This window comes from Xiphophorus couchianus, chromosome 13 (assembly GCF_001444195.1).
Source record: "Xiphophorus couchianus chromosome 13, X_couchianus-1.0, whole genome shotgun sequence".
Lineage (NCBI taxonomy): Eukaryota > Metazoa > Chordata > Actinopteri > Cyprinodontiformes > Poeciliidae > Xiphophorus > Xiphophorus couchianus.
This window is the reverse complement of record NC_040240.1, coordinates 14,912,015-14,938,542: the sequence shown is the minus strand read 5'-3', so window position 1 is coordinate 14,938,542 and position 26,528 is coordinate 14,912,015. Positions and strand designations below refer to the sequence as shown.

The following is a 26,528-nucleotide window of genomic DNA, read 5'->3' as shown; positions in this document are numbered from 1 at the left end:
TCAGTCAGTCAGTTAGCTATTTATCTGTAATAGATAGAAAGACAGCCTTAGAGTTTATTTATTTGCAATTTTGTGCTCATTCTGTATTTAATGTAACTTCTAATTATGTTCATGTTTTCAAAGTGCTTTAAAAATAAATTAAAATGAATATAATTTACATTTCAGCAAAACCTCTGAAGGAAATCTGAACTGTAGTAATAATTAACCATTTTACTTCAATATGGATCGATAAATCTGAAAATCGCAAAGAATTTTGCCGTAGAAGAAAACTTAAGTAAAATCTCCTCAATCCATATTACATGCCCAATAATCTGCTAAATATATAACCTATTAAAAATCATATCCTCACACCCTTCAGATTGCATATTGCTACAATTGATAAGAAAACATTAACATGGTCTGTTAAGCTGAACTAGTTTATACAATTCAACAAAGTTAAGCAGAGCAAATAAAGAATATGCTACTATCGACCAATCAAAACTGAGGAGTCACTTTTGTCTCGCCCAGCAGCTCCAAAGTGTTTCCTCTCATGTACAATGAAAGCAGGATTCAATAATTAATATCACATTCCTTCCACATAAACATTTTTTATTCTCGCAAACAAAGGTAAATCTGTAATTCAATTAAGAACTGCACTTTAACTGATCCCTTTTCAAAGATTTTAACCAACACATAAATATACCTGGTAAAATTTTTAAATTATTTGAAGGACTATATCTTCAGCTCATTCGTCCATAATCTGCAGTATTGAATTAAACATGATGTATCTGCTCTGAGTGTGATGCATTAACATGCGAGGATCTTCAGTGAGCTGGTGGGGTTTATCGTAGCACCTGAACGATGCACACTGTCTGCTTTGAGCAGATAAAGGTGCGAGCACTCATGCGTCTCCATGACCTTATTATGTTGCGAGTGCTTGTAGGATTTATCTGCAGGGTGTGCATCATCTGCAGCCTGTATGTAGGCAAACACGTTTATATTAGCAAGGGGCAGCTGTTGGATAATTATTTGATATTTATCAGAGCCCGACTTCCGTCAAACTCATTGCATAAATAGATAAACAGAAGAAACACAGCTTAGTCATATCAATGTTTCATAGCTTGCTCTTAACTGAGAGCAGCAACTTGTGCAAATCACGCTAAAGGTCAATTTCAAAATGGTGAAATGTGATTGGCAGGTGTGTTTGCTGCCCCAAGCATTGTGTTGTTGCATTGCTAGACTGTATGCTCGACTAACACCCTTACAGACTGGCATGTGTGAATACATGTCAGCTAAGCTTCAACATTAACCTTTCAGCATAAACTGTCAACTAATTCAATCAGCAGTGTAGGAAGTCTGTGAAACATGCAAAAAAAACCAACAAAAAACTAATGTCTTTTTGAATATTTTTTGATTCAATGTGCAATAATTTTATTCTCTAATCTTTTCTAACTTTCTGATCTTTTACAAACTAATCTAACTTCAGATGTAACACCAGGAGTTCAGATGCTTACTTTGCAGTCTCTGGTAATTGCTCTGTATAATTACAGTTAGCAAAGAAAACGGGGGTAACGTGCAATTATCCTCAGCTTGAAGAGACAGTGTTTGTGTACATCTGGGTACTTATATCTGTCTGAGTGGGACGGGAGTTTTACCTCGGTCTGCTCTCGACCTTTTACTTTCAGCCAAGTAGGTGAATCTGAATACTTTTCTTTATCTATGACACAAGACCATATCAAATGAGTAATAAAGCAGTAAGTAATTTGAAGGACCATCATCTTGGAGCCATTGTGTCAACATTTAATGAAGAGCAGACGTACAAACTACGATGAAAATGGTGCCCAAATTTCTGTTTACTGGAATATGTTCATTTTCCAGTAAGTTGCTTCCATCTTATATTTTTTAGCTTTCAAAATTTCTCTATCATGGAGCATGCATCAGGGTTAAAGTTTAAATCGGGAATCGCAAATTATAGATTCCAATTATATACACATACTGTTCTTACCAGGAGGCAGGTTTTCCACTTTATAACAGCATTCTTTGTTTTCCCACACAGATTATTGCCTTGCTCTTCTTCAAACTTCTTAGCTCACCCTCAAAAAGTCAGAGCTTGCGTGCAAATGTGCTGTGCAGTGTGTCTGTGCTCAGACATGGGAGACATTTGGAAAATCTTTAGAACTACGAAGAATTTGTGGCTCTGATTAAAAGAATTTTACTTTGTTTCATTCCCTCAAAATCAGGCCAAGAAGAGCCAGACATTTCTCTGCTCAGTAAGGAAAGAAAAGACAAAATTTAAATTCAAGGCTTTCACTTTCTAATGGAGAGTCACATTTCTATCTAAATTACACACAACTCTCCTCTATCTTTGGCTACAATTGTCCACTAAGTGCCACAGAATTAAGTTGTGTCATTTTGGGTAATTGAAATATTGGAATAGTGTAGAATAATGTGCCAATATGTCCAAAAATAATAGAAAGGCAAATAATATGGAAGAATTGTGTATTTCCTTCAACTCCTTCAACTCCTTCTTTCTAAATGTTGTTTCAATAGATCTCCATGTCCTTGCTGTCTTCCTTCCTTCCTTTTTAAGGATTATAACATAGAAAGGAGAAAGTGTTTTGAAAGGATTACAGTTATCTCCTTTATTCATCAAAACATATGTCCCTAGCCTAATTAAACTCAGAACATTTGTACATGCTGTTGATTGATGCATTTATTCCTGAAATGATTAAATAAATATGAAAAAGTTTGACTTTTCATCATTTGACCTTCTGATCAAGTAACAATTGCCTAATCCCGACCTCTTGGTGATTGATTGGTTCATCTTGAATCTCTGACGAAGGTGATAGATTTAGAAACATGAAATATTTCTTGGAGAGCATCATTGTTTCAGTGTATCAATTCAAAGAAAAGTTACATTACATTTACCAAGAGGCCACAGAATGTAGCTGTTTTATGATTGCTCAATAAAATACCCTTCAGTAATATTTACATGAATTCAAAGAGTTTTGAAGAATTATGACATTATAAAGGATAACCTAATCCAAAAACCAAAGATTTTTCCTCGAAGAGTGAGAGAGTTGAGTTTGGATTATGTTGAATGACATTTTTGTATTTTATTTGAGTTGAAAGCTTCTGCATTGCTACTTTTTTTGTTTTGTTTGTATGAAGCTCTTCATCCAAAATTCAGTCTTATTTGTCAACCATGAAAAGACTGCTGTCGCTGCTGCTTTCAACCCAGGGCTGCAGCATTGCCAATGTGGCTGCAAAATTTAGACTACGCAGCACTTAGACTACTCTGCATTGTTAACAGAGAGAGACTGGGAAAGAAAAACAGAGATGCAAAAGAGCTCAGACAGTCTACAGGCCAGACAGCAGATGCTACACACAGATTTCAGTTCCATTAAATTGTCATTAAAGATCTTTCACAGACAGATTCTGTCAGTGCTAACTTCCCCTAATCAGTTCACTACTCCAATTTACTCACATATATTGGAGGTTAAACATTTCATTTTATTTAGTATGTCTGTACATTTTGAAAGGATTAAAAGATAAGTGAATGATGAAGCTGATGGACATTTACTATACATAAAATCCATTAATCCATCCAGCTGCTGTCTGTCAACTGTTGAACTATATGCCTTAGAATTGAAGTGAGCATAAAGTTTTGAAGTTACATTGTTAAATGGACTGAAAAGTACACTTAACATGGAAAATTTGATTCTCAAGCTGTGGAATTTGGGCATAAAAACATTTAGGAACCCTGTTGCATCTTCTAATCAAGTCAAAAAATGCATGCAATATAGAAACCTGCCGATGTGATATTTGGCCTTATTAGTAAAACTTGTCTAAGATTTTTATTGTGTTTTGACAAAAGCTGTAGATTCACTGACAGGATATTTCATACAAGTATACATTTTCTTTTCAAATGCTAATATTGGTAAATTTGTAACCATTTTTAACATATACTATGGAATGTAAATCAGGTTTCCCCAGGTGTATTACAGGCCTGGCGGGCCACCAGGCTTTACTTGCACCCCCGCCAGGTTAAGCATCGTTTATTTATCCAAGTTTTTAAAAAATGTTTGCATTTCTTAAGACTTTATAGTTGGTTTTTAGATATTAATCGTCCAATCTTCCAATAACACATAATTATCAAGTGATATTTTCAAATATCCTGTCAATTGTGAACAGTTTTAACTCAAAAACGCTGCGCGCCGCTGCCCACTCGGATGAATGTTTACCTGAGTGGGGAAACCTTGAACATCCTAGTTAAATTTCATTACTGCTAACTTTATATAGCTGCATTATTAGTGCCATTTAACAATAATTAAATTAGAAAGATTAGTTTATTTGACAGGTACAATGCACGTCAGTTAACATCTTCTGTAAATTTGCCAGAATTAGCCAAATGGATATTTATCATCTGTTGTTTCCAGACAATGAGAAATTTGTCTTGCTAAGAGAAAATAAAAGTTATACAAAACAATAATATGATGAGTTAACCATGTAAATTTTGTCAAATACAATAAATACAATCAATACAAAATGGTAAGTACAAATAAAGGAAACTACAATACAAGTATAAAAAGTACAAGGAGGTGTTAAAATATTAATAATGCACCCGCTATGAGTCACATCTGTATCTTTTTCTGTTTTTCTTTCCGCCATTACGTCGTCTCAGTTGACGGCCATGCCTTAAACCCTCTGTGTCTTTGGACTTCCATATGCAGTATTTGCTTCTAAAGCACTCAGACGTTTATCCTTTATAACCCTCTCTGACACAGCCCAGTCAGTCCCATAAGTAGGTGTCAAGTTCCCATAAAGCTTCTCCTGAACTTCCTGTCAGAGCTACAGATCTGCTCTGTCATCAAAGCTCACTGCAGCAGTCACTCAGAGTATTTATAGTGACTTGGAAAAGTATTCATTTCCCATTTTTGTCATTTTACAGCCATAAACTTCTATGTAATTTAGTGGGATTTTATGTTATGATTTACACAAAGTAGTGTGTGATGGTGAAGTGGAAGGTAGGATAAAGATGAATGCCTCATAAAACCTTTGACAAATAAAAATCTGAGAAGACTGACCTCAAAGGTTTGTAAGAGAGCATTATTTAACTGAGGCTGAGGTTCACCTTCCAACAAAACTACAGTTTTAGTTTTGTTGGCTTAAGTAAAGTACTGATGTTTACAGATGCTCTCTATCCAGTTTAACATTTAAAAGAGTATGCAACCATTTTAGTTTCAAGATGTTCAAAGCTAGTAGAGGCATACTCCAAAAGACCAGCAGTGGTTTGGGTTTTGAATGATGGAGCTACAAAGCATTTGTAAAAATGTAAAGTATTATGTTTCCATCTATGTGCTATTTTGTGTTCTTTCATTAAAACCCACTCAAGATTGTGGTTGTTACCTGACGCTAGCAAGTTGAAGGGGTATAACAGTTTTTGCAAGGCACTGACATGTTTGTATTTGTCTGCTTAACTGTTCCTGAGGCCAAAGATTAAGTTTTCAAATTGTTCTTCCGAGAAGATGCAAGAAAATGTTTAAATCTTTGTTGGAAATGTAAGATCTTACAGCAGCTTATGGTTTCCTTCTAAGACTTCAAGTCTTGCTGGCGAGTAGCCTGATTATTTGATCCATTTAATCCATCTTCATCTAGATGCAGGGTGGTAAACTGGAATTAAAACTACGCAAAGCATTAACTTCTACTTGTGTCAAGCAACAGAAGTATATTCCATCTTCCTGTGAAGTTTAAACATCCAAACAAAAGGCTAGAGGTTAAACCACATCCTCATCTCACAGCTGCTGGACCTTTAACACAAAACAATAGGGCTATTCTCCATAGTTTCCCACTTTAACCTTTGATTACTTTTAAATACTGAGGACTCAACATGGGAATTGGAGGTGAATAAGGAACCGATTGGACATTGATTTGAAAGGTCAATCAATAACCAAGTGAAATGTGTGTGTGTGTGTGTGTGTGACAAGAAGACAATGGGTTGATTTTTAATTCAGTTATGGTGACGTAAATTGCTGAGCAAGCCAGGATATTTGTTTTAGAGGTCATACAATTGAACAGGGTTGGGGACACCTGCTGTTTATTTGTTTGTTTGGGGCCAAAAAAACCCCCCAGCTGACAGGATATTTTTCTGTTTTTCTTTCAGATATTTCCAGGATCGCCTACTACACAGGTGAGCAACTGGCCCTCAGACACAATCTGTGAGATCATTCAGCTGCTTCATTCACTCATACATAACATAAAAAACAACATCCACAGCCTCAGTTGTTGTGGAAACAGATTTACTTGTTTCTTGGTAGAACTTGAGATTTGCTACATTTACATTAGTGCTTTATGTATTTATGCTACCTGTCAATAGTCCATGTGAATAAAGTGTAAAGAAAATGAAAAGAATCTTAAAGAATAAACATAAACATGGCAGCTTGGACTCCATATGATGGAAAGAAAATGTATTGGAAACATTTGTAAGTATTTTGAAGGATATAAGGTAAAGATTTTGTAAACATAGATGTTCTCAAATGGATTTAGGTCTGAATGTTGACTGGGACATTATAGCACATGGACATACTTTGATTTATACCACACGATTGTAGCCGTTTCTTCCAGGATTGTTCTACATTTAGCACTCATCTTCTCCATTTTTCTCTGACCTGTTTCCTTCTTCCTGGTGAAGAAAGGCATCCCCACAGAGTCATTTCTGCGTTCAGTGTTTTCTCCCGCATACAGTGCTCTACATATTCTGGCCAAAAGTTTTCATTTTGGTTTTATGCGATCAAAGCACCACCTTCCCACACATCAGGGGTTCACGGCCCACACTGTAAGAGATTATTTATTTTGGGAACACGGAACCATCCGTTCCTGTTTTTCTGTCGGTGTACTTGACACATACGAAGTTTTGCAGCTTGCAGGGAGCTGGGAGAGCAGCATGTGGCCCTGAGCAAAGTTTGTTATTGTAGTTGCGATCACTTCGGTTATCCAGCAGACGGTTTCCCTTAAACTGTCAGCTCATGCAATTAGTTAAAAATGTATTTATATTACATCATTACTCCCTAACACTTATATTTATAGAACATCCTTATGGAATCAACACGAAGTTTATCAGCTAGGTAATGAATTTAGAACTTAACAAACAGAAGAAAAGGTATGGCTCAGGCCAGTATTTGGGAAAATACCAAAAACATGCCTTTTATGAATGCTGTAAAAGTTAAAAATAAGGCTTGAAAATAAATAAAAGCAATATACTGGTCAATATGCTGGTTATTGATGCTCTGCACATTTTAGGCAATTTGCTAAAGATTATCAAGTAATTGTAATACAGAAATGCAGTTAAATATAATATATAATTATAAATAACAGTATAACTCCAAGTTTCTAAGCATAATAATGATAATACTAGAAACACCTGATAATGTTAAAACAATCAGTCTAAACCAGTGGTTCCCAAACTTTCAAGCTTCTGAATCAAAGAATAAAACTATAATATTCTTTTATGTTAAATACCTTTATTTAATATGTTTAAAGTATAAAATCTAAGCAGAAAATGTAAATCTTTTTCTTATTTTAGGAAGCGCTTGTCTTTAATTTGAAAGCTTTTGTAAGGAATATAGATTTTTTCACTGGGAAGTAATAATTACAGACAAAAGTACAGCTCTTATGTGCTCTGTTTAAATTATGTACCAGATTAATAATGTTCTCACTTGTGCTAAGAGAATAATAATAATAATTTTAAAAAAATAGTTTTGGCTCAGTCCCAGTGGAGATCTTCCCATTCATGGCAACATCCGGCCCCTCTGACAAAAGGCTTTTAATAGCCCCCACCAGAACACGCAAACCCCCAGCTCCCCAGAAGATTTTCATAACAATGGACTAAAGCCCGAGATGGACCACAAATTATAGGAGAGCTGCACGTGCACACGCGCATGAAAAGGCACAGCTAAATGGCTGCTCAGTTAGGCTGTCTGGAGACAATCCTGATTTAGGATTTTACAGGTTTGTCAATGATTGCTTAGCGATCAATTGAAGCTGATCAAGTTCTTTATCTGGGCTTAATTGCATGTTCAAGGATGCTAATTGTAAGAAAATTACTCTTTTCATTTTTAAAAAAATGCTTTGTCCCAACATTTTGTTCACTCTATCATAAATTCTGTGATTTATGATGTAACCCCGGTATAAACATAAAGAGAAAATTAGAAAAATGAGAATAAAATAAATTTGAAAGAAAGAACAGACTGGATTTTGTGATATCCAACATGGCATTGACGGAACAGAATCATTATTATAATTCAAGTAAACATATTAATTGAAATATTTAACTGTGGTCATTCAGATTTATGACATGACAGTCTTATTGTTTTTTTATGTTAATCATTTGTTGCTGGTTTGCAAAGAAGTGGAGAGAAGTTGACTGTGTTTCTGTAACATCTTGCATTTATTCATCTTAATTGTAAACTTTTAAAAGTTATTATGAGGTAACAAAACTACAAAACCCTTAATTAGAGGTGCCATCAATTGTGCAGAGTTAAGCAATGACCTGTTTTTCCATTGACTTGTTTTCAAATGCTAAAATCAAACATTTCCCCCTTTTTATTAAATGCATAAGAACTAAGAATATAAATACATCAACCAATAGTTTTGATGCTCTTTTTTTTTGCGTTTAAAAAAAAAAAATAGGGACATGCTGGAATACTTAAATAGGAAAAAAATGTTTTTGTTGGATAAAAAAACCCTCTATCGATAATTCTGCATAACGACCTTTATGTGCTAAAGCTTTTAGATGACAAAAAATGCTTTTAAATAACAAAAAACATTTTAATTGGCCAAAATCTAAATTCTCAGGCCAGTCCTCAAGGAAAGCCATAAGACTTGATAACCGGTCAGGAAGTGTAATCTAATCAGACCATCTCTACCCATGAAGGCAGTGAAGCAATAATTGCTGGGAGGAATTTTTCCCGGGACAGTCAGACTTTTCTGCAAAACAGCTCCTCAAAATGGGTTATTGCATATTTAGGGAATTAAAATAAGAAAATTATTTGATAGCCACTATCAGCATCATGGAACAGTTAAAGTTTGATTTTTAATTATTGACTAAAACTCAACGTCATTACTTGTTATAAGAATATCATATGCTGTAGGAAAGGGTTGAAGTTGAGTAGATTAGGTCACATGCTAGAGAAAAGCATGATTAATTTAAGTTGACAAAGTTATATTTCATTTCAGTTATCAACTTTCTGTTTTTTGTAAAGTGTGAATTTAAATCAAAAGGTCTGAAGAAAATCTTAAGTTTTAATTTGAATTGAGATGGGTTTCTAAGCAACCTGAACTCAGATGTGTTCACTTCTGTCCTTTGCTAAATAAAATAAACTTTTCTGCATAGAAAATATGTATTTTACATTCCTTGAGTCACTTTTATAAGCTTAAGATTAGAGATAAGCCTCATGAGCAAGGTTGGGAATGTTTTTGTGTCAAATGGAGAGGATCGAATTAGCATATTAATAGTTTTTAGCTCCTCCTCCTCCACCATCAGTCCCCTCTGGATGGAGTGCTCCCATTTCTCCCTCAACTTTCTTTCAGTTGTGTTGCTCTGTCCTCGTTTTCCTCTCATTCACTTGAAAACAATCGCTGTATTCCTCCCCATCTCTGTCTCTGCTTCCTTTGTTTAGCCGGCACAATCTGTCCTCTCACTTTCTGTTTCCGACAAGAGACGATAACTCTGTGTTTGTTTCTCTGTGAGCGCAGTAATTGCAGCTGCTTCTCTTTGAGCACCATCAGACTGAAGCTCCTCTGGATCAGCAGCGTTCTGTATGAGCTGGATTTGGCTTTGTGTTCTCGATAAAGGAGGATTTTACCCAGCAACCTGGCGGATTTATTCTCTCTCCTGAGCAACAGTTGCTTGAAACTTTCACAGTGACCAAGACGAGGGAGGTCAAGCACAAAGTGTCGTTTGAGTCTGAAAACCAACAATGTGTTTTCATTAGAGAAAAGACACTAAGGAGTAACTATGGAGTGGACAGAAAAGAAAGAGCATTGAAGTTTTGAGGGTCTCCAGGGAACCTTGTTGTACTGTGTGACTTTGGATGAAAGGAAAATATCAAGAGGACAAGTTTTGTTAAGCTGAAACTCCTCCCGGATTGGCCACTCTGGAGGATTTTCCTGCTGTTTTCAACACTTTAAAAATGGGCCTTCTGTCGATTTTACTCCGTTGGAAGTAACATTTTGCAAACTGTTGTGTAAGAGCTACTTTGCCCCTTCAAGGATGTATTTTTGTGTAAATTAGCGTTCGGATTATGTAAGAGCCTTCTGAAAGGCGTCTCAGGATCCTGCTCTGCTTGTTTATTTGACTTCGGTGCGTAGCGATGCGAGACTGTGAAGCGCCAAGCTGCCTCTCCGTCCTCGGAGCAGACAGGCACAGGAAGGGGCAGACATGCGTTTCTATGGCGATGAGCGGCTGCAGTCCTTTCCCCTTGTGCTGGGACCGAGGTATGAATGAAGTCTCCTCAAAGCACACGCTCAAAAACATGCAACAAGGAGCACGAGACCGCTCACACACTGCGTGACATCTGACTCCATGGGAACTGGAGTTGGTATACCGGGAAAGCTACCAGTTCTTGCAGCAGACTGTGTGTTTGTATATGTCTGCGAGGGTGTGTGTGTGTATGTGTGTGTGCGTGCACTCCCTCTCCAGTCCTCCCAGGTGCAATTACCTTCCAAAACGTATCCATTTCCTTCTAATGGAGGACAAGCACAGGAAGGAAGGAAGGGAAGCAGAACAATGAAACTTGAGGCAGATCTGAAGCTCTGCTTTCTGATATTGACGACAGAGCAACACATTTATGTTTCCAGATGAAGTTTACAGGAAGTGTGTCAATGTCAGAACTTCTTATTCAGGATAACATGGCAGCCTGTGGTGCATTGTCTGCTCTGGTTTATAGCTACAGTAAGAGACTTGGCCCTGGCTGCGATTGCGTCGCTTTATTTCTCTCTGGTATCTTATTGTTCATTGTTTTTTTAAATCTTTCCAGAGAACAACTCTATTGAAGGATGGATACTCGCTGAACAGCGTTTGCGCCAAAAATGACAGGAAGGCCAGAGTAGGAAAAGAGAAGCGAGGAGGACTCAGATGTCCAACGTTAGCGCTGGAACAATCTGGAGTAGATTTTACCGTTCAACCAACAACTGATTTATGATGATCATTCAGTATTTGTTTAATTTATGCTTTTGTCCCCATGTATCTTGTTTCTTTGATATAAAACAAAGACAGCAAATATCCCTGCTGCTATAGTAATATTAGTGAAAATATTGTACTATGTACCTCTATATTTCTCTCAAAGTTTTTCCAAGCAGCAAAATTTGACTTGTAAGTGAGGTTAAAGCACTGGGGGCTTATTTCAGCCAGCTGAACACTATGTCCAGCAACAAGCGGGGAGGGGCAGTTCCATCATAATTATATGTCAGACTTATTACAGATGGCAAAAACAACGGTCACTATGAGAGTCTTTGGTCTCCTTTTAAATGGTTGGAGTAGGATAAACGCTCAGTTTTATAGCCTGAGCCTTTTAACATTTTGTTGTACTGTGATGTTGCAAACTGATCCATGCCTTTGCATTCCATCGAAACACGATTAGTGGTTTAGTTTTTTTCCGTTTTGTTTGTGTCAGATCATCAAATATTTTTCACTTTTCTACCTCAGAAAATATGTTTTCAAACATGGGGCAGAAATCACCTTCCGCAAAACACATTTATTCTTAAACTTTTACAGACTTAAAGTTCTGACTTATCATTTGCCCTTTTCTGGATACTATTTTCCTTATTGTTCAACTCAGATATTTAAAGGAATAACAAATAACTCCACCTCAACAGATTTTATATTTGTATTAGAGTTATTGTGTTTTATACCTGAGGTTGAATTTAAACATCTTTGTTTTTGTTCTGGCAGGGTTTTTAGAAACCTGAAAGTGTTGTAGTGTGTACTGTGTTTTTAACATTTTGTACGCTGAACATGGTTTGCAAAACATTTCTAAAGAGATTGTAAACTGTATTTAGTGGACCATAGTGACTCTTTAAGTAACGCACCAAACAATAAAGATCAATATCCAAATTTCCTGTGTTCTGACGTACTCAGATGACCCCCAATGAAAAATTCACATCAATTAAGAAGTTATTTATTTTATGAGTTTAACTTTTGAAAATTATTAAACATGCAAAATTTAAAAACTTTAGTTTTATTTTGTCCTTTAACTTACTTCAGCTTTTTCTCTTTGAACCCTGCAGAATATGACAGACACCTAGCAGCGGCAGTCTCAGCAGGGAAAACCATGGCAACAGCCTATATGGACCCCAACCTGAACAATGCCTTCCTAGCAGGCACCAAGTCTCGGCTGAGCGCAGGAGGATCGGACCGCACCATGGCTGGATCCGTGGACAGGGTTCTGAAAGTCTTCCATTACTTTGAGGCCAACACTGAACACAGCTTCTGGTCTTCCAACATCAGATACGGAGATGCAACTGATGTCAGGGTAAGAAACGTTTTCGCCTGTTAACTCCTACAGAGAAGGCTTTTTGTTCTAGAGATGCTTTAAGTTAAGACATGTTACAGTTTCCCAGTGTATGCTCCACAAATTAGTGAACCAGTATTTCTAACATGAACCAAGCACAACCCAATAGTCTTACAAGTGAACCTTTAAAGTAAGTTTGAGGTTTGTAACTTGCATGGACGTTTTGAAATTCAGCTTACAGTCACTACATGTAGGTGGTGTGATGCAACAGGTTTCCTTTCCAAGATGTTAATCGTCCTATTACATATAATCCACAGTGGCTTTCTTGTTGTTGGTGCTGGGTTTGACCTAGAAGTTACAGCAATTGACCAAAAACAAAAAGTAACTGTATACATGAAAACATTTGCAGCAGGAAAACTGTTGACAATAATGACATAAAATGACTCCCATGATATTTTACTTCTAAGACTTGTTGGAAGTTATTCTTGTCATTCAAAGAGAGGAACCCTTGAGTAAAAGTAAATAGTTTTTTTACATTCAGCTTGAGGCATGAATTCAAATATCACAACAGTTGTTTTAAGACAAATACAATATTCTTACCAGCTACAAACCTGCACCAGGAATCCAGAATAACACATCAGTCATATACAAACTAAAAAGAAGTGATCCAAGAACTGAGCCTTGGTGTACACCTGTATTATTGTTTATTGAAAGAAGGATTTACAGCATAACATTAAAAGTTCATACTCTGCAGCAGAGTTAAAAGTGAACATTTTCTGATGTTTTTACAGCGTACGGTCCAAGCTGTCAGCTCTGATAACAACATGCAAGCAGCTTTTCTGCTTGCATGCATCTTGAGGGGCCAATTTTTGTGTTTATTTAAGCTGTATTGAAGCACGCTTTTCATTTGAACCATGATAGAAAGTACCTAACTCAGTGTGAATTGTTAGTGGTCATGCAGGATGTGTTACTGCAAATATCCGCCCCACTCTTCTTCTTTAAGCCCCATCTTCTTTGGTATCTAGGTCAGAGCCCCCAGCCCTTTTCATGGCAACACATATGGTTCTCTGAGCATTATTATGGACGTATGATTTCTGCCAAGTTGTTTGGGTGGGAGCATCATGTTAAAACGCTTGGAGTCAAAAATGTACACAAACACACACACTTCTTGACCCGAAACAAAATGTAAGATGTGAACATAACCACCCTTGGAAGTGTTTGGTGGAGCAGAGATAAATGTTTGATTCTCTACAGATGTGCAGGTGGACTGAAGAAAAATGGATAAATAGATTAGTGTAGCCTAGTAGACATTCCTACCTTCTAAATTATATTTTCTTTTCCTTCATGAATGCAGGGGATCATCCAGAAGATTCTGGACATCAACAAGGTCCGTTGGACCTCATGTTTTGGCCTCCGACTCAGCAACAGCCAGTCCAGAGACCAATTGCACTGGCTCCACCCGGATATGGGTGTGTCCCACATCAGGGAGAAATACGAACAGGCACGGCCCAACGAGGAGTGGAGGTAGGACAGGACAGGGGACTGTGTGATTAAATTCAGCCTCTTCTCTTCTGCTTGGGTGACATCAGGCTAGTTTATTCAACTGTAATGATGTGGTGTGTGGGGCACCTGTGTCCAGCTAGACAAGCATGGGAATTACAGAAAACGCAAAAGGCATACAAAGCAAGTTTTGCAGTATAACTGAATACAAAAAGTTTTAGGTTTTTTTTAGCCTTGAGCAGCGAGAACAGTTTTTCTTTCCATCTTTTTGGCAACTCAAGTGAGTTGTCCAGGTTCTGTTCACATTCATTGCAATTTTTCTTTTTGAAATATACATATTTTAAACATTTTAATGTTAAAAAATATTATAATGCACCATATGCACATCATTAAAAGCAGATATACTTAAAAATATATATATCATGGGGGCTCCTCTCCATTATTGAAAAATGTGAACATTTCTTGGCATGAAAAAAGAAAACAGAATTTGGAAAAATGTTTGCTTTTTCAGAATCTGGTCATGCTTAATAAATGTAGTGATTTTATTTATTTATTTATTTATTTTTTACATTTACTTAGATTTAAATTACATACTTTACCTTTGATTGTCACACCTTGATTTTAACGTTACCTATCAGTATTTTGGAGTCCGACTGACTGATGAAATGCATCCTCATCCCAGTATCAAAACAAAATAATTTCACAATCGTTTCTACTTTAGACAACCTCACGTTCAGATTTAAATGGACATGTGGGCCTATAACTGGTTCTGATGCCAAACAACCCACTAAAACTGCATTTTTTAATAAATTTTTATAAAAGTACCAGAGTTCATAAAATATTCTGTATTTATTGTTGGGTCTGTTGAGACTGAGAAGGAATCGAATTTCATATGAGAAGTGTGAAGGAACCCTGCAGCCAAAAATTATTTGTTCCTTCCTTAGAAAAAAAGCAGCAAATATTGCTGAGGCACATTTTATCTTATATTTTGTACAGTAGCTGTAGAGATCTGTTATTATTCACATCTAATTTACAGTAATAATGGATAAGTAAAAATATACCTGTATTTAAGAGTTTTACATAAAATTCTGGAGAATTTCTTTTTACAGAAGAGGATGGTTTTGTTTGCATCTTAAAAAGCACATTTTTAGGAAACCTGAGACTAACCTTTCCAATTGCTTTGGGTTGGCATGACTTTTATGGGCATTCAAAGTCACCCCACTATTTTAGCGTCAGCAGTCTGTCACGCAGCACTCTAAAGTGGCTGATTTATTTGCAAACAGCATCAGAAAAATTGGTGTGACCTGAGTGTTTTTCGACCTTGTGTGTGGGGCTTTATTGCGGCACTTTATTGCGGCAGTCTTGGTGCTAATGCTGCTGTGAGGAGGAGACCTTTTCTTTGTGAACATAAAGACAGAGCGAGAACCAGATGCCTACTTTGTCTCGCTAAGTCAACAACATTCTCTTTGTTTGCATCTCTGTCAATGATGCTGGTTTACAATCCTGATTTGTATTCTTTCCCAGAGTGGTGATGTTTTTTAATGCAATTTGTCCTTAGTCCTTTTTGGTTCTTCTTCTGCCTTTTTTAATTTGTATTTAAGGAATAATTATTTCTTTCTTAAACTTGTGACAGTTTCCTTTACTTGTTCCCAACTAACAAGCATCTGGGTATTGGCACATTATTTATTACTGGCAATCTTACGCTTGCATAATTAAATAGAGGTTCATAATTTATGTGAATCAATCCATCTTTTCTGCTGTGAAAAAGGCTTAAGTTTTAGGTTTTGCCTTCTTCTTGTGTAGGTATGAGCTAAGGATCCGCTACCTCCCTAAAGGCTTCGTCCAGCAGTTTACAGAAGACAAACCTACACTCAACTACTTCTACCATCAGGTAACCAACCACAACATCTAGATACATATTGTGCATTGAACTTTTTCACATTTTGTCACGCAACAGCCACAAACCTCAGGATTTTATGTATGAAACCAGTGCAAAGTAATGCATAATTGTGAACCTAGGGGTAGATAATGCATAATTTTCATATGTTTTTACAAATAAAAATCTGCCATTTTCAACAATTTGATTCCAGAGGACAGATAATGACAACATTAATCAGAGATGCAACCAAAAGACAGTTTGTAACTCTGAAAGAACTGCAGAAATCCACACCTCAGGTGGGAGATTGTTGACAAGACAGCTATTAGTTTGGATGCAAAAATGGTTTTTATGGGAGAAGAAATGTGTAAGAAAGATCTGTTAACATTTTGCCACTAGGACTCAGCAAACATGAGGAAAATTGTACTGTACTCAGATAAAAAAAACTAATGAGCATGCAAAATGCTAAGTGCAGCAAAAAAACTAACACTTCAGATGCCCAGAAACACGCAGTCCTCATTTGAAAACTTGGCGATGGCACCATCATGCCTTGAGGATTAGTTTCTTCAACAGGGTCAGGGAAGGTGGATGGAGTTTAATGTAGGGCAAGCTGGAAGAAAGTCTGTTGAAAGCTGCAAAAGTGTTCTACTTCCAGCAGGACAAAATTAACACCCTAAATATTCAGCCAGATATATAATGATATGAAATCAAAGTAGATTCTTTAGTTAGAATGATCTATTTTCATAAAATCCCAAAGCATTTCACTCAAGTTTACATTTGTAATGTGACAAAATGTGAAAAAAGTTCACGGTTTGTAAATATTTTTTGCAAGGCGATGTAGTTTTTGGTTGTTGGCTGCCAGCGCTGAGGCATATGGTGGTGCTGGAAGAATGTTTGTTTGGTTTCAGATAATCTGGGTCAGTAAAACTTGTGGGAGAAACTCGATTCTAAGATAAAAAGCGCTGGATATTTATGTTTCTTTCAGGTGAAAAATGACTACATGACACAGTCTGGAGATCAGGCGGAACAAGATGTAGCGCTCAAACTGGGCTGTCTGGAAATCAGGTAAAAAAACCAACAAAAAACTAATCATTATAAAGCAATTCCTGATGACTAAAAAGCAGCAGTGTTTTTCACTAAGATTTAATTTGGTTCGCTGGAGTGGTTTCCGTGTCAGTCAGTCTGCCTCTGAGCTGCACTAACTCATGCCAGCATTAGTCAGTGTGTGTAATTCATTATTCAGAGCAGCAGACGTTTCTTTTTCAGGACATCAGATAAGCTTTGTGTTTGTCTTCTCTTCAGACTGAATATAGTTTTAAGATGTTCATTTAAAGTAAAATCATTTTTTTATTGCCAACTAGTGTTGTCAATTATCTGACCGTTCTTATTCTGGTGTCCCACTTGTTTCGCTTCCAGGAGGTTCTTTAAAGAGATGAGAGGAAATGCTCTGGACAAGAAGTCCAACTATGAACTACTGGAGTAAGTCTTTCTCCTTTATCTCTGTGCCAAAATAACAGAAGTAGAACCCAGAAATGTCTCTTTGGTTCCCCCAGCAACTCAACGTTTGTCCAAATTTGAACTGAACGACCTTCAGTTGTTGGAACTGAAGGTCATTATTAGTTTAAAAAATGGCACATAAATCTGGAAGTGTTAAATCTTTACATCAGCTGCAGTCAGATGGTGAAGAGAAAACTTCCTGAACGCTGTCAGAAGATTTTTGAATTCATGTTTGGGTCTCCTTTTGTCCCACTTTGGGCTCTTTGGTCGGTGGCTGTGATTGAAGAATTAACAAAGTGAGGTCTAAATTAGGTCCAACTCTGACGCGTTCAAATTCTAATGAGCTGCTCACTTGCATTGAAAAGTTTCCCTTTGAACCTCTGCCTAACAAGCTTTCCAATTAACAGAGAAGAATGTCCGCTGTTTCTTCACCAGATCATGTTGTCACTTTGTGTTCTCTCCGTCCTTCTGCCTGTTTTTTCCTCCCAAGCTGCTCCTCTTTAGTTTCGCCTCTGTGTCCCTTGCTGTCTGTCTCTCTGTCGATTGGAAAAAGATGTAGTGTCATGCATATTTTAAACAAGCAAGACAGAAGAGAGGAAGGGCTGACAGTTGGCCAAAAGGGACTTCTGGGTCCTTGTCTAATAGTTGAGGACAGAAATCTTCTTTTTATATTAGGGTTTTTATGATGCTGCTTGCTTCAGTCGGTGTTTATCCACACATTTAAATTAATTTGAAAAAAGGTGTTCTATGTTGATTACATAAAATGCTATCCTCCTTGATTCTCATTAGACATATAATGATTTTAAACCATACCTAACACTTACTAAGAACCAGACTACCTTGTAATATTTAAAGTGGGGTTCTTGGATGTGGGTCCTTGGATCTGATCGTGGCTGCATAAGCAGTCTGTGGTAAAAAAAAAAAAAAAAGATAATTCATAGAAATACTTTGTCCCAGCAAATAAGTAGTTTCTGAAAGTCATCACTTTTAAGTAACAGGAAAAGACCTGAGCTACATCGTCCTTCATTCGATCATGAACTGTGTACCAAGTTTTCAGATCATAGTTCATTGTGATTCACCATGTCGATACTGAAGTACAAATTTCGGTCTGTCAAACTTTACTATCACTATATTTATGCAGTATTTTCTAGACAATCAAATGAAATGGAAACCAAATGTACCGTTGCGACAAACTGCCGTTAATTACATTTCTAATGTATCAACTTTAAGTTCATTCTCCGTGAAGTTGTCTGTAGTGTTGTTGACACACTATTGATTCACATGAAAGAGTTTAACTGGCAGAGAAATACAACAGCAGTGTAACATTAAAAAGAGAAAGTTTGTCGTTATTACAAGATTTATATCTCTTTAAAACCAAAATATGTTCTTGTTTAAATGAGAAAAGTCGTGAAAGGTAACACCTTGCAAGATGTTTTAGTGTTGTCTAGAAGAAGAGGCTTTTTTTTTACAGTCAATAAAAGCATTGTGTCTTAGTACATTAACAGGTGTAGGTAACAACAACACCACTCTTTGATGTTGAAGTTTTTACTGAGTAAAGGAGGACTCAAAGTTGAAGTCACAGAACGCACAAAAGGTATAAGAATAACTTTAAAAGTAAACCGTATTAATATGCTAAATATGCTAATCGCTAAGCCTCAATTTTTCAGTCTGCTCTTTCACACAGAGGCATGACATCACTTCTGTTATTAACATAAAAAATTAATGAACACTGAGCCTTCTAGATTCTCTTGTCTTGAAATAAATATTTTGAAGGTTGTTTGTAAAGAAACAGAAATTGGCTATAAAAGTCTGATCAGTGCAGCTGTTTATATCTGAATGATTGATTAGTTTAAAAACATCCAGTGAAAATTGTCCAAACTAACTTCAAATAATTGATCTGTCTTTATTTTCAAACACCTCACTAGTACTGAAACTAGCTCATCCTTCAATCTGGCATTGCCTATGTATGGTGCATTTATCGACTGGAGTAATATTGGATTTTTAGGTGTCAGTGTTCAAGTCACTTATCAGGGCGAGTCAAACATAATATCATCTCTTTCTGGACCCCAGATGACTTCCTGTTGCATTGCTACATATAAGTGAAAAGTTGGGGTAGAATCCATTTTAGTTGAAATGTCATGTTTGTCTCTGAATTTTTTGGCCATATAATTTCCACACATTTTTAGCAAAGTACTGTAATGATGCTGTTGTGTAATATTGATTGCGGAAGTGACCTTTGTCGGAGAAAAGATGATGTAACCTCCCCTGGCTTTTCCTCGCTCCCTCTTCGCTCCTTTCTTTCCTCCTTCTGGAGTACTCATATTTTCCTCTGAGGAATATGAGTCATTAGTTAGCTTCCTGCTGTAACACTGCACATCTTTCTTTTTCACTAAGATTCCCCTTTCTCCACTCTGGCCTACATCACTCACTTTCCCTGCAAATTTCAGGACTTTATATCCATTTTCAGGCTAGATTGAATGAAACCTTCCTGTTTTTACTCTAATACCTGTCTTACCGTATCTCTCTCTGTCTTAAAGTGTCGCAGCAGGGGAAATTTAGACAGCTGAGATCAGATAAGGAGAGAAATGTGAACCATTTAACATTCCTCGTGTGATTACAGCGCTCTGATCTCTGCTTCTTTCTTCAGGAAAGATGTCGGTCTGCGGCGATTTTTCCCTAAAGATCTGCTGGACTCTGTCAAGGTGAGATGTCCATATAAGGAGAGCTGGAGTTCATATGCTTACAGCTGCTTAAGCAGACGGGTGTTCTTGTATTGCTTTACAATGTTTGTGAAAGAAACAGACCAAATCTTTAAGCTTGGTCTCTTGCATTGCATCTCAGCTGTTTATTGTGTGTATTTCCACCACTTGAGCCACTGAAATAGTTTGTCTTGTTAATCTATTATTTTTTAGTCATATAACAGGAATACCTGCAAACACAATATCCAAACTCATTTGTCCTGCATCTTCAGTCAGCCAGGGAAACAACAGCACCCTCTTGTCTTCAGCAAAAGAGGCAGAAAACAGTAAAATTAGATCAACAAAGCATCTATCTCGGCATTACAAAATGTTCAGGATGAAAGATATTTTTAAAGCCCTAATATATGACTTTAACTCAAGTATTTACGCCCTTTGTCCCTGCAGCAGGAATGCATAATTTAAAATATAACAGTGAAGGTTTGAACTTGGATAGCTGAAAGATAATGATGATCAAATTGAAACAATAAAGTGTTTTACAACTTGTCCGGCACAAAGCTTCTCCCTGGACGTTCGGGGTAGCACCAGCAATGCCCCTTCACTACCAGGGCTGTTTTCTGGGGTAAATATCTACCTGGATAATCTGCCTTTACCCCAGTATGATCAGTTGAAACAGAGGGGACTTATTAATGACCCCAACAAAACTACTGTGGTAGTTCCTGCAGTTAAAAAGCACCATAATTACTTCACTCTTGACTCCCAGCAGCTGGTGTCACAATTCTCCATCGGTTCGATTAGAGTAGGTCAGTTTCTACCGCATGACGCTGCTTCTACAGGATCCCTCTTAAATAAAGAAAGTTTCCAGATCGTAACATGTGGTATTTGATGTGTTGTCAAACCTTGGCTGCTCCTGTAAGGAAAAAAATATAGAAATAAAAAAAAAATCACTAAAATTAAAATTTCTTTCAAGCGTTAAATGCATGGAAATTTGGACAGGAGATAAAAGTGTTTTTGTTTCTTTACTTTTGAAGTAGGCGGTGGTCATGTTCACTTAGTAATAAATTCAGTAACCAATTAAAGAGTTTTCATTGAAATATATTTCAAAATGGTATATTACTCAGGAGCGTGAACTGATGTTATCATGGAATAGAAGATGTGTGTGTGTGTGTATGTGTGTGTGTTTTTGCACGATGAAAGGTGTCAGTGATAAATTTACGGCACGTGTTTATGGGGAGATCTTTGTGCGTCTGCGTGTCTCTCGGTATTAAAGTCTCAGTGACCCGAAAAGGTCCTGATGTCAGCAGGCGGGCAGACAGATGCTCTGCAGAGGGAGACGGAGTCTGTGATGGTACACGCTCATGTATGTATGCACGTTGTGTGTGTGTGACCTATGGGTCATGGTTAAACCCACTCATTCATCCCAACAATGAGGAGGAAGGGGGAGATGCTGTGTGCAGCTTCTCCCCTGTTCTCTCCCTCTTCTGCCAGTCCAGCAGGGCTGACTCTCCTCTCATCACCTGCCTTCCTTCTTTAACTTCTTTGTCTTCTTGTTTTCTAAAAATGGCCTCCAATTCCTCCCATTAAGTCTGTTTCTTTAAATCATAAAGTTGCGTCAATTTATCAATTTGTAAATTGATGAATATGGCATTATTCAACATGTATGAATAAATCTTGTATGCATCCAATATAATCAACAAACCGAATGACCTGTTAATCGTTGCTTCTAATACTTTTGATCATATTATCAGTGTAAGGCAGATGAACCGATTCTGGGAGACTTAGACTAAAGTGACATTTGTGCTGCTTTTTAAAATTCACACATGTTCACATGCGTGAATGTGTGTGGGGGTCAGAACAGGGAGGGAGCGCAGCTGCCATTTACGTTTCTGTCGTTCACTCTGCCGAAAGGGAACCGTGGTCATTTAATGAGATTATTCTCCCTCAATAGACTCTGCTCACACACACGCACAAACACACACATTCAGCCCGGAGCAGATGGCTGCGGTAGTAAACAGTAACTTATGTTAGCTGTTATAAAGAGCAGAGTCTGTTCATTGGTATCGACAGCAGGTTTAGTGAAAATGGCCTCTCGAGATCAAAGTTTGAAGCAGCCGCAGCTTGATTTGATAAGCTTGTCGCTTTCGTCGGATGAATAGCATATTGAAATATCGTCTCATGGTGTTAAAGTGGCTTCATTAGATTGTTCGTTTATTGTCATAGAGCCTTAATAATAAAACACCGGCCTTATTGTGTAATGTTTTAAAGTAAACTAAGAGATGGGCAGTTTGATGATATAAGGTGGCGAGGATTTAGAATATGCTGACAACCCACTGCAACTTTCTGAATCAGTTTTTCCACAAGGAAAGAGAGACTGTGTTGACATTTGCAGCTTTTTCAAATGGGAACATTTCTGTAGCTACACATCTAACAACAGCTGTTTGTTTTTGCAGAAAATATTTGTGAATAAATGACAGATGTTTCTAGAATGTTTAAAAACTATTGAATTACCTAATTGATCACAGTAAATCCGGAGAATTTTTTGCTTTAAGTTTGTGCATATTCACTATATGATTGAATATTTTTATTCAAAAGTCTGTGTTTCCTTATAAAAACATACAAATTGGAAAATGTAAAAACAAAAAATAAGTGATTGTTAGCGCACCCTTTATTACTGCAGCTATAACTTTATCTCAGAATTTCTACGAAACCTGGAAGTTCGGGATCACCGGCAAGTTTAATTCTGGAATTTGACTTCTTCGTTTTCCGTATGTGGATCATTATGAAAAAAAGAAACATGTAACATGTAACTCAAAAATATTAGAGCTTTCACTTTATTACTTTTTCATGATCAAAAGATAAAAATCTAAATTTCTGAAAAATAAAGCCTCTCATCTATCTTTGACTGATTGTCAGTAACTCAAATGGTCAAATTTGTTGGATAAAAACTCAAATTGGGAACTGAAATAATTTTAAAAATATCAGTTTCTGCTATATTTAGCCTAGATAATCTCTTAAAAATTAGAGGGATAAATTAAAAAAAACATTGACATTTCCATTTTCTTTTTTTTGATCAATTTATGCAAACAAAATTTAAGGTATTAAGGGCTAAAATCTGCCATTTAAAGAATCTGTATTTGTCCAGGTTAACCCAGATTTGACTAATCTGAAAGTGTGCAAACTGCTGAAGATGCTGAAACTTACCTATTCTAACGTAGTAGAGATGGGAAGAAAGAAGCAGGAAATAAGTACAGTTTCTATAACATGTAGAAACGAAAACCCAGCTTGCTAAATGTTTTCTTCACATAAATATTAAAAAATATTATAAAAACTGACAGAAATCTAGTACGTTTACTCTAGAAAAGTGTTTTATTTGGAAATAGAAAACATTGTAGGAACCATGCTAAATGCACATGATGGATTTTAATGTTGGTAATCAGCACTGAGTGATAGTTGGAGAGCTTGCTGGTGTAGCCACGGTTAGCATGGTGATGTTAACCAGCTGAATATAGCCAGCTGCAGTGCTTCCAGTGGACATGTTTGTGTGTTTGTGGTGGAATTCTAGGAATTAAAACAGCAATCATTTCTGGAGCATGAACAGCACTTAAAATATGCAATCCTGAGTGTATTTTCAATCTGTCATTGTTGATGTGTGAACACTGGGATATTGTTGAGAAAAGTGTGTGTATGAGTGTGTATTGTGTTGATTTGTTGATTCCCTTGAGCTTAGCAACTGGACAGCTGGCAGCAGCGCTCTGTAATGCTCAGAACTGTACAGTATTTACAATTGAATAATACATTTTTACTGCAGTGCCTTGAAAATGTTTCGATGGACTTGTCTGCAATTTTGTGATGCTACAACCATAAACCAGCACGTTTTAGTACATTAGTCCAACCCAAAATAGCTCATGATTATGAGGCGAGAATAATTTGCAGTTTTTACCAAAATTTTTACAAATAAAAATAAAAAATCTGTTGCACATTTCTGTTCAGTTTTGTTTTTTCAAATGCATACGTTCAAATTTTACATGCAAGCTACAATTTTTTTTATCTACGTTTGGATGCATGTGAAGAATGACTGTGTGTAAGTGTTTTGATCGTCTTTATTTTTACTCTCATCATAAGTAGGTAAGGTTTTGTAAATCGTGTATTATTGTTCCTAGATAGATTTACAGCCATCTGTCTGCTCTTCAGTGACGTAGAGCACACTTAAAAAAAACCTTTTTAGATCAGCTCTACCATCTACTCTAGAAAGATTAGTTTATTATGTGTGAAGTAATTTAGAGAGTCCCTGAATAGGCCAAGTCATTGATGTTTAGTTTTGTAACTAATATTGTCAGAGTGCCTTTGTTTAGCTATTGATCCGAGCTGAGAATGAAGTGCAGAGGTCAGTTTAATTGGAAACAGAGTGGACTATTAGTCAATCAATGTCTGTCGCTGTACATTCATGCAGGGAGATAAAAATACAGCCGCCTCTGCATCTTCCTGTCAGGCACAGTTTTTTTTTAATTCATCTATTTTTTGATCCACCAACTACATAAGAGTTTTAAAAAAATAAATAAAATGTACTCACTGTTCCTGCTTCTCTCCAGGCTAAAACCCTCCGGAAGCTAATCCAGCAAACATTCAAGCAGGTGGCCAATCTCAACGACGAGCAGTGCATCCTCAAGTTCCTGGAGATACTCGCACCGATTTACCGCTACGACAAAGAGTTCTTTAAATGTGCCCTGGGGGTAGGTGTCTACCAAGTTATTCCTCAGAAGCAAGAATTGGTGTCCCTCTGTGTGCTGCAGAAGCACTAGATTGACCCCTGTTGGTGGCATCCGGTCCTGCATTTAGTCTTTTTTCCCTCTCGTCTCTTACAGTCCAGCTGGGTGATTCAGGTAGAGTTAGCCATCGGGCCTGAAGAAGGCATCAGTTACCTCACTGATAAGGGATCAACGGTAACTATCAGATGCACACTTACCAAAAAAGACTCTATTTCATAATTATACACTCTCTTATTGTGTTCCGTCACTTGAGTTTGCGGTTGTAATGTCACAAAATATGAAAAAGAAACTGAGGTGCTTTTGGTATTGTGGATTTCAGCAAAATCGATCAATCGCAATTATTGTAACATATTGCTGAACCATTTTATTCTTTCTTGTGCTTCTCTGTCTCCAGCCAACACATTTAGCAAACTTTAACCAGGTCCAGTCCATCCAGTACTCAGCTATGGAGGAGAAAGACAGGAAAGGCATGCTACAGCTGAATGTAGCCGGAGCTGCTGAGGTACTGCTGTCTGTGTGTCTGTCTGACACATTTTGACCTTCTGGACGTAACTCAGGTCATCTACCCTGGGTGTAAATATTGTTCTCCACCAATCCTGATATGCAAATATCAGACTTTTTTTCTCTTCTTTTATATATATTTATATCAATATATATATATATATTGAAGTTAATTTGTCGTGTAAAATCCACAAAGATTTAATTAACGACTGCTATTTAGGTTTTTACAACAAACTGTTTAAAAAAATTAATACTTTAATGTACACTGACTGCGATCATTATTATAAGAAGTTTAAGAAGCATTAAAATAAATGTATTTTTATTGCAGATGCCCAATCTCACTCTGAAACTTTTATAAAAATTCTCTCTTTATTTAGTTGGAAACAAATCCTCTGGCAGATTTATTAGTACCTATAATAATCTCTAATTACTTTAGTTGTAAAGTGAATGAGGATACAGTCTGTTGAGGGAATCTACATTGCAGTCAGTTGTTTTGGAGGCAGCCCAGGGAAAAAAAACTTTTGTTTCCTACCATCACAAATGTAAACATGGAGTTTGTTAATCTCTGGTGGGACTTTACTTGTTGGGATAAAAAGATTGGGTTTCTCTACATCAACAAATCACACCAGCTGTTAAGTACAATGGAGGATCTGTATTAGTGTGGGCCTGTACACAAAACCTTGGTTTAGTGCATGGCATCATGGTCTCACAAGAGTTCTGTAGAACTTAAATTCCATAGAATTTCAGTAGAATTTCTACAGAACTTAAATTCCCAATTTTAAAATTCTGTCCTGTTGACCAAAGGGGGGACTGTGATTTTTCCTCAATGATTTAAAAAATAAACTTTGCCACAGATTGTTGTCCTTGCTGGATTAAAATACCCAAACTGAAGGTTTTGTTCTTCAGTAAGAAAAATATTGTATTACTGAGGATTTTCACACATGTGGCTGGAGTTGTACATCATTTGCCTTTTCCTTCTCGTGGTTGACGCTACAATTTTGATGTCTCGAGGTTAAATACAGTGGAAACAGAAAAAGCATGTCGCTCCATGTCTAACATGTAAGCAATGCTTTGATTAACTTGGGTCAGTATTGGTTTATTGGCGTTGGAAGCACTGGATTTACAAACACATTGTCGGTGCTGTTTGTCGGGGAATAGTTTTCCCTGGTGTCGGAGGCAGCTGGAAACCACATGGGTTAACCTT

At 36.9% G+C, this 26,528-nt stretch overlaps 1 protein-coding gene and 1 long non-coding RNA gene across 10 annotated transcripts in view; one reads left to right on the top strand and one right to left on the bottom strand.

Moving 5' to 3' along the window:
- Window positions 1-26,528, top strand: part of ptk2aa (protein tyrosine kinase 2aa) — a 69,146-nt gene that overhangs the window by 15,709 nt on the left and 26,909 nt on the right. For 3 of the 9 annotated variants that reach the window (XM_028035776.1, XM_028035780.1, XM_028035779.1), the window contains exons 1-10: window positions 9,569-10,473; window positions 12,265-12,509; window positions 13,843-14,012; window positions 15,792-15,879; window positions 16,850-16,929; window positions 17,281-17,343; window positions 20,009-20,063; window positions 24,647-24,787; window positions 24,920-24,997; window positions 25,218-25,325. In XM_028035776.1, coding sequence (XP_027891577.1) covers window positions 10,350-10,473; window positions 12,265-12,509; window positions 13,843-14,012; window positions 15,792-15,879; window positions 16,850-16,929; window positions 17,281-17,343; window positions 20,009-20,063; window positions 24,647-24,787; window positions 24,920-24,997; window positions 25,218-25,325 — 1,152 coding nt within the window. In that variant the 5' untranslated portion in view covers window positions 9,569-10,349. Of the gene's footprint in view, window positions 1-6,142; window positions 6,170-9,567; window positions 10,474-12,264; window positions 12,510-13,842; window positions 14,013-15,791; window positions 15,880-16,849; window positions 16,930-17,280; window positions 17,344-20,008; window positions 20,064-24,646; window positions 24,788-24,919; window positions 24,998-25,217; window positions 25,326-26,528 lie in introns of those variants that run through there. The other 6 variants (XM_028035782.1, XM_028035781.1, XM_028035783.1 and 3 more) reach the window with 4 other exon arrangements.
- Window positions 20,090-24,764, bottom strand: LOC114155742 (uncharacterized). The gene is made up of 3 exons (XR_003597821.1): window positions 24,628-24,764; window positions 20,803-20,967; window positions 20,090-20,362 (listed from the first exon to the last, which is right to left on the bottom strand). It is a non-coding gene; the product is annotated as an uncharacterized LOC114155742 (long non-coding RNA).